General features: G+C 64.1%; 1 protein-coding gene across 1 annotated transcript in view; it reads left to right on the top strand.

The window, feature by feature from the left end:
• Positions 1-1,020: 1,020 nt before the first annotated feature.
• Positions 1,021-7,498, top strand: part of PLXNA3 (plexin A3) — a 12,108-nt gene continuing 5,630 nt past the window's right edge. Inside the window, exons 1-20 of the mRNA XM_045285480.1 lie at positions 1,021-1,617; positions 1,705-2,244; positions 2,508-2,690; positions 3,405-3,533; positions 3,611-3,711; positions 4,008-4,131; positions 4,199-4,355; positions 4,428-4,527; positions 4,611-4,725; positions 4,847-5,047; positions 5,122-5,218; positions 5,333-5,523; positions 5,610-5,755; positions 5,845-5,965; positions 6,068-6,204; positions 6,288-6,458; positions 6,643-6,736; positions 6,833-7,072; positions 7,166-7,309; positions 7,391-7,480. Of these exons, the coding sequence (XP_045141415.1) occupies positions 1,021-1,617; positions 1,705-2,244; positions 2,508-2,690; positions 3,405-3,533; positions 3,611-3,711; positions 4,008-4,131; positions 4,199-4,355; positions 4,428-4,527; positions 4,611-4,725; positions 4,847-5,047; positions 5,122-5,218; positions 5,333-5,523; positions 5,610-5,755; positions 5,845-5,965; positions 6,068-6,204; positions 6,288-6,458; positions 6,643-6,736; positions 6,833-7,072; positions 7,166-7,309; positions 7,391-7,480 (3,678 nt within the window). The remainder of the gene's footprint in view (positions 1,618-1,704; positions 2,245-2,507; positions 2,691-3,404; positions 3,534-3,610; positions 3,712-4,007; positions 4,132-4,198; positions 4,356-4,427; positions 4,528-4,610; positions 4,726-4,846; positions 5,048-5,121; positions 5,219-5,332; positions 5,524-5,609; positions 5,756-5,844; positions 5,966-6,067; positions 6,205-6,287; positions 6,459-6,642; positions 6,737-6,832; positions 7,073-7,165; positions 7,310-7,390; positions 7,481-7,498) is intronic.

Genomic DNA, 7,498 nt, shown 5'->3' with positions numbered 1-7,498 from the left:
GCGCTGCGGGCGGAGGGCGCGGGCTGCCCAGCGGCGTGTCCTTTCTTCTCGGGATGTTGCTTGACGGGTCCGGGATTCGGACAGGACAAAAGAGTCGCGGACAGGGGCTCAAGCTGAGCCCCAAGTTTGCACTTCCCATGGGCCTGCCCCTTTCTCTGGCCCCGCTGCCTGCCTCACCTCTTCTGTGCCTCCACGGTCTGTTCCCCACCCCCAAGCCACGCACCCCGTTTCAGGGCTTGGCCAGGGCCAGGGCCCCCTGAGCGCAGAGGCTGCAACGACACTGCTCTGCTGTCCTTGCGGCCTGGGGCTAGCGTGAGACTGTCCCTGGTGCCCCCACCCCTCTCCCTAAGGCTGCAGCTGTATTTGGGGTTCGGGCTCCCCCTCCAGAAGCTTCTTAGGACCCAAGGGTGGGTCAGGCTCCTGCATCTGGAGTGAGAGTTGGACAGGGCCACTGGGCATCCGCCCGGCTGTGCCAGAGGGGTGCTTGATGGATGTCTGTCTGGGTGCGTGGCTGGGGGGGGGGCGGGACGTGCAGGCGCGGCTGGGCTTTGTGTTTGGGACTGCCAGCCAGACAGGCCCAGGGGCCCAGGTGGGGCCTTGACTCTCCAGAGCCGCTAGCCCAGAGCTTCTGGTGGCAGGGGCATTGGGGCACACCCCTTGTGATGGTTCCCTCCCTGCTTTGCCCCTTTCCCCACTTGGGTGAGAGTCTCTTGCCTGGGGGTCGCCATCGAGGGGATCTGAGTTCCAGGAGGGCCTCCTGCCTGCCTTTCAAAGCATCTGGCTGAGCTGCCCCCTTGGGTGTGGCCCAGCTGAGGCGAGGCCACCCTGGCTCCCTTCCAGCGCCCAGGGGAGGGGATGATTGATGGCCTTGGGGCGAGTGGCACTTGCCTCTGGTGGAACCCCCTCCTCCCAGCTGTGGTCACCAGCTGGGGCTCTGGGCAGGAGGTGGCTGAGTGGCCCCCACGAGTGGCCTCTGACTCCTGCTCGACTCCACAGGCCTCCTGGGAGCAGCTGCAGACCATGCTCCTGGTCGACCTCCTCTTGCTGCTCCTCCTCGCCCTGGAGGGGGTCGGGGGCAGCGGCAGGCCTTTCCGTGCCTTCACGGTGACTGACACCACCCTCACCCACCTGGCTATGCACCGGGTGACCGGTGAGGTGTTCGTGGGTGCAGTGAACCGTGTCTTCAAGTTGGCCCCCAACCTGACTGAGCTGCGTGCCCACGTCACGGGCCCCGTCGAGGACAATGCCCGCTGCTACCCACCCCCCAGCATGCGGGTCTGCGCCCATAGCCTGGCCCCTGCGGACAATGTCAACAAGCTGCTGCTCATCGACTACGCAGCCCGGCGCCTGGTGGCCTGTGGCAGCATCTGGCAAGGCGTCTGCCAGTTCCTGCGGCTGGACGACCTGTCCAAGCTGGGTGAGCCGCACCGCCGAAAGGAGCATTACTTATCAGGGGCCCCGGAGCCCGACGCCATGGCAGGTGTCATTGTGGAGCAGGGCCAGGGGCCCAGCAAACTCTTTGTGGGCACCGCCGTGGATGGCAAGTCCGAGTACTTCCCCACCCTGAGCTCCCGCAAGCTGCTGGGCGACGAGGACAATGTCGACATGTTCAGTCTGGTGCGTGAGCCGAGTGCTGGCGGCTGGAGGCCAGGAGGGGTAGGCGGTTGGGCAGCAATGTAGCTGAACCTGGCCTCTCCCCCCCAGGTCTACCAGGATGAGTTCGTCTCCTCCCAGATCAAGATCCCCTCAGACACACTCTCCCTGTACCCTGCCTTCGACATCTACTACATCTATGGCTTTGTCAGCGCTTCCTTCGTGTACTTCCTGACCCTGCAGCTGGACACTCAGCAGACGCTCCTGGACACGGCTGGCGAGAAGTTCTTCACCTCCAAGATTGTGCGCATGTGCGCCGGGGACTCAGAGTTCTACTCGTACGTCGAGTTCCCCATCGGCTGCTCCTGGCACGGCGTGGAGTACCGCCTGGTACAGAGCGCCCACCTGGCCAAGCCGGGCCTGCTGCTGGCGCAGGCGCTGGGCGTGCCGGCCGACGAGGATGTCCTGTTCACCGTCTTCTCCCAGGGCCAGAAGAACCGTGCCAGCCCACCACGGCAGACGCTCCTCTGTCTCTTCACCCTCCGCAGCATCAACGCCCACATCCGCCGCCGCATCCAGTCCTGCTACCGCGGGGAGGGCACGTTGGCCCTGCCCTGGCTCCTCAACAAGGAGCTCCCCTGCATCAACACCGTGAGCCCAGCCTGCCGCCCTTGCCCTTCTCCCATGCCCGTCCCACCTCGCCATTTCTAGCTCACTCTCCGCCCCTGGGGCCTAGCTGTCCTCCCAGGTCCTCATGCCTGCTCTCCCTCCTTTAGCGCCTTCTTTAGTCCCTGAGTCCCCATGGGGCTCTAGGGAAGGCAGTCAGGTCTCCTACATGGGAGCGGATGGGGCCCAAGCCAGCTGGCAGGTACCTCCCACTGTCTGGGCTCATGTAGACCTTCTCCTCCCCCCAGCCCATGCAGATCAATGGAAACTTCTGTGGGCTGGTGTTGAACCAGCCCCTGGGAGGCCTGCATGTGATTGAGGGGCTGCCGCTGCTGGCCGACAACACCGAGGGCATGGCCAGTGTGGCTGCCTACACCTACCACCAGCACTCAGTGGTCTTCATTGGCACACGCAGCGGCAGTCTGAAGAAGGTGGGACAGGCAGCCTCTTGGCCTGTGGGACCAGGGGGCCCTGGGGTAACAGTGAGAAGAGGAGCCTAGGAAGGCTGGACAGGGCCTGGCTGGTGGCAGAGGGAGAGCACCAAGGGTTGCCCCACAGCCAATCCCTTGCCAGCTCTGCTGTTTGGGTGGCTCTGGGGGCCATGGCCAGACCTGTTGAGCAGGCCAGGGCTCTGGGTTTATGATGTTGGTACAGATGTGGATGCAGCCACCCATGCCCCTCCTTGCCCTCACCCTTGGTCTGGGCTCTTTCCCTAGCTCCACCCCTTCCTCCAACCCAAACATCCTCTTCTAGAGAGGGCTTTCCTCATGCCCAGTACCCAGCTCCATCCCACAAGGTCCACTCATAAGGTCCAGTCTGTCTGGAGAGTCAGACGGGGTGGTGCCTGGCAGGAGCCACCAAGCCCTGGGGACCAGTCTGCAAAGTTTGGAAGATAAAATTCACATATCATACAATTAACCTATTTAAAGAGTGGCTCCCAGTACATTTCTAGAATGTTCTTGGAATGGTATAGTCATCACTATTGATTTCTAAAAGGAAACTGGCCAACTGCCTGACAGTTTACTTTTGACCATGGTGGCCTTGGTGCCTTCTCCCCTGGCCACGGGAAGGACATTGGGTACCTGGTGGGAGAGGTACTGACTGCCAGGGGCTGCAGTGGTATTAGGTCTGGTCTTGGGACCCAGGTGCGGGTTGATGGCTCCCAGGATGCCCACCTCTATGAGACAGTCCCTGTGGTTGACGGCAGCCCCATCCTTCGAGATCTGCTCTTCAGCCCTGACCACCAGTACATCTACCTCCTGAGTGAGAAGCAGGTGGGTGGCTGTGCTGGGGGCGGGAAGCGGTGGGGGTGGGCAGGCCTAGCCAGGTGCTGACATGAGGTTGTCCCCAGGTAAGCCAGCTCCCAGTGGAGACCTGTGAGCAGTACCTGAGCTGTGCCGCTTGCCTGGGCTCCCGGGACCCACACTGTGGCTGGTGTGTGCTGCAGCACAGGTGAGGGCCTGGGCTGGGGGCAGGAGGTCTGCTTTGAGCAGTTAGGGGACCCAGGAGAGCCCACTTGTCCCAGTTGTACCCCTGTGCCCATTCTGCCCCCCCTCCCCAACCTCTAACTAATGAGAGGAACCTCCACCTCCAGGGGCAGAGGTCTGGTGTTGTTGCCTTGCAGCCTGAGGCTAGAGGGTGGGGTGAGCTGGCCCCTGGCCTACCCCACCCGTGTCCCAGGCTCCAGGCCCTCCTGGAACAGCTGTGAGATGGTTCTGGTCTACGCCCCCGGCCCTACCCCCCCACAGGTGCTGCCGAGAAGGGGCCTGCCCGGGTGCCTCTGCCCCTCATGGCTTTGCTCAGGAGTTGAGCAAGTGTGTCCAGGTGCGGGTTCGGCCCAACAATGTGTCGGTGACGTCGCTGGGGGTGCAGGTGAGTGGTGGGGTGGGAGCACCTGCCCCCGCATTCGTTCCCTCTGCCTGACCATCTGACTCCACAGCTGACGGTCGCTGTGCACAATGTGCCTGACCTGAGTGCGGGCGTTAGCTGTGCCTTCGAAGAGGTGACCACAAGCGAAGCTGTCCTGCTGCCCTCGGGCGAGCTGCGCTGTCCCTCACCCTCCTTCCAGGAGCTCTGGGTGCTCACCAGGGGGCATGGTGAGTGGACTGGGGTGGGGGTGGTAGGAGGCCCCTCTGAGCACCCTTCCCTCACAGCCCGGCTTGTTGCAGGGGCTGCCCGCACCGTGCGGCTGCAGTTGCTCTCCCTGGAGACGGGTGTACGCTTCGCCGGGGCCGACCTCGTCTTTTACAACTGCAGCAGCCTCCAGTCGTGAGTGTCACTACCCCAGGCCAGCTGTGTTTTCCCAACAGTCTAGCTTTTTACTGACACCAACCCCCTCCACCGTCCCCCAGGTGCATGTCCTGCGTCGGCAGCCCTTACCCTTGCCACTGGTGTAAGTACAACCACATGTGCACCAACCACCCCCACGAGTGCTCTTTCCAGGAGGGCAGGGTCCACAGCCCGGAGGTGAGGCGGGCTCAGGGGTGGGCACTGGGGGCTTGCTTGGGGCCTGGCTGCCTTCTGTCTCCTTGGGCTCTGCAAGGCCCCAGTCCCAGGCCGGCTCGTGAGTGACTGGTGCCCTCCTCAGGGCTGCCCTGAGATCCTGCCTGGCGGGGACCTCCTGATCCCTGTTGGCGTTGTGCAGCCGCTCACTCTGCGGGCCAAGAACCTGCCGCAGCCTCAGTCAGGCCAGAAGAACTACGAGTGTGTGGTCCGCGTGCAGGGCCGGCAGCAGCGTGTGCCCGCCGTGCGCTTCAACAGCAGCAGCGTGCAGTGTCAGAACGCGTCGGTGAGACCCGGGGTCCCTGGCGCCGGGTGGAGGGGCACACGCCTAGCGGCTAACATGGGTCTCTCTCTCTCCAGTATTCATACGACGGTGATGAGTATGGGGACACAGAGCTGGACTTCTCTGTGGTCTGGGATGGAGATTTTCCCATTGACAAACCTTCCAGCTTCCGAGGTAAGGGCGGGATGGGGAGTGCACAATCCACCCTGGAGAGAGAGGGTTCACCCCCATGACTCCCTACTGGGTTGGCGCTCCCTGGCTCCCCCAGCAGTGACCCTGTGCCCACAGCCCTCCTGTACAAGTGCTGGGCGCAGCGCTCAAGCTGCGGCCTCTGCCTCAAGGCCGATCCCCGCTTCAACTGTGGCTGGTGCATCTCAGAACACAAGTGCCAGCTGCGTGCCCACTGCCCGGCCCCCAAAGCTAATTGGATGCACCCGAGCCAGAAGAGCCCTCGCTGCAGTCACCCTCGGATCACGCAGGTCTGTGCCACCACTGCCAACGTGCTGCCCTCGGGCTGCTGATGGTCTGCACTGACCTCTGCCCCCACCCCCATCATACCCTGCAGGTCCACCCACTCATGGGCCCCAAGGAGGGGGGCACTCGGGTCACCATCGTGGGTGAGAACCTGGGCCTCAGCTCTCGGGAGCTAGACCTGTGGGTGGCTGGCGTGCGCTGCAATGCTGTGGCCACCGAATATGTCCGTGCCGAGAGGTGAGTGTAGCGCGTGGCCTGGACCATTTGGGAGCAGCCCCCCACCCCCAGCCTCCTCCCTCTCCTCGCTCACCTTCTCTGCCCCTCAGGGTCGTGTGTGAAATGGAAGAGTCGCTGGTGCCCAGCCCACCGCCAGGGCCTGTGGAGCTGTGTGTTGGCGAGTGCTCAGCCGACTTCCGCACACTGTCGGAGCAGCTCTACACCTTCGTGGTACGTGGGTCACATGCCCTGTCCCGGGTTGGCCATGGGGGGAGGCGGTGTGGCCCCAGTCCCGTCTGGCTCTACCCTCCCCTCAGGATGGTTTCTCCCCAGACCCCCACCTTCCATGGCGTGAGCCCAGGCCGGGGCCCAGCGGCGGGGGGTACACGGCTCACCATCACAGGCAGCTCTCTAGATGCCGGCAGCCAGGTCACAGTGACTGTGCGAGACGGCGAGTGCCAGTTTGTGAGGTGAGAGGTCCCTGGGCTGCAGGGCCTAGGCTAGGACTGGGCCCAGGCCCTCTTCCCAGCACGCACCCCCATTGCTGCCGCAGGAGAGACGCCAAGTCCATCATCTGCCTCTCGCCGCTCTCCACCCAAGGCCCCAGCCAGGCCCTCATCACCCTCGCCATCGACCGTGCCAGCATCTCTAGTCCCGGCGTCATCTACACCTACACCCAAGACCCCACAGTCACACGCCTTGAGCCAACTTGGAGTATCATCAAGTAAGGCCCTGGGAAGCCTAGCTCTGGCCTGGGGCCTGGGGGTGGGAGGTGGGAGGCTGGAGGCTGGAAGTAGGGATGGGACTTGGTGCCCAAGGCCCCCAGTCCCCAGGTCAGAGCTATTCCTGGAGAATGAGGGAGCCAAAGGACTTGAAGGGGAGTGTGACACCCTGTCCCCTGCCCCCAGTGGCAGCACTGCCATCACCGTAAGTGGGACTCATCTGCTGACAGTCCAGGAGCCCCGGGTCCGTGCCAAGTACCGGGGCATTGAGACCACCAATGTGAGTATAGGTTCCTGCCCCGCCCCCACCCCACCCCTGCTGCCCTGCACTTGGGAGTCTCCCAGGCTGCTGGGCTGCCCACCCTTGTCCCCACAGACGTGCCAGGTGATCAATGACACAGCCATGCTGTGCAAGGCGCCTGGCATTTTTCTGGGGCGGCCACAGCCGAGGGCCCAAGGAGAGCACCCTGACGAGTTCGGCTTCCTGCTGGACCACGTGCAGACGGCACGCTCCCTCAACCGCTCTGCCTTCACCTACTACCCCGACCCTAGCTTCGAGCCCCTAGGGCCCTCCGGTGTCTTGGACGTCAAACCTGGCTCCCATGTGGTGCTGAAGGTACAGGGCCTGAGGGGTGTAGCTGGGAGATGCGTGGGTGTGGCTGGGAGGGCCAAGGACCGGGCCTGGGTCGATGCACAGCTCCTCCTCCAGGGCAAGAACTTGATTCCCGCTGCAGCAGGCAGCTCCCGCCTCAACTACACGGTGCTGATTGGTGGCCAGCCGTGCGCGCTGACCGTCTCGGACACGCAGCTCCTGTGCGACTCACCCAGCCAGCTGGGCCGGCAGCCTGTCATGGTGGGCGCGGTGGGCGGCGGTGGGCGGGGGTGGAGGGCAGCTGGGAGGCCTGGCGCTACTTACCCGGGGCCTGCCCCGCAGGTGCTGGTGGGCGGCCTGGAATTCTGGCTGGGCACGCTGCACATCACGGCCGAGCGCGCACTGCCCCTGCCAGCCGTGGTGGGTCTGGCGGTAGGGGGCGGGCTCCTG

The sequence above is a fragment of the Echinops telfairi genome, unplaced genomic scaffold (assembly GCF_000313985.2).
Source record: "Echinops telfairi isolate 266 unplaced genomic scaffold, ASM31398v2 ScPeMD7_7472;HRSCAF=8510, whole genome shotgun sequence".
Taxonomy (NCBI): Eukaryota; Metazoa; Chordata; class Mammalia; order Afrosoricida; family Tenrecidae; genus Echinops; species Echinops telfairi.
This window is presented reverse-complemented; position numbering and strand designations above follow the sequence as displayed.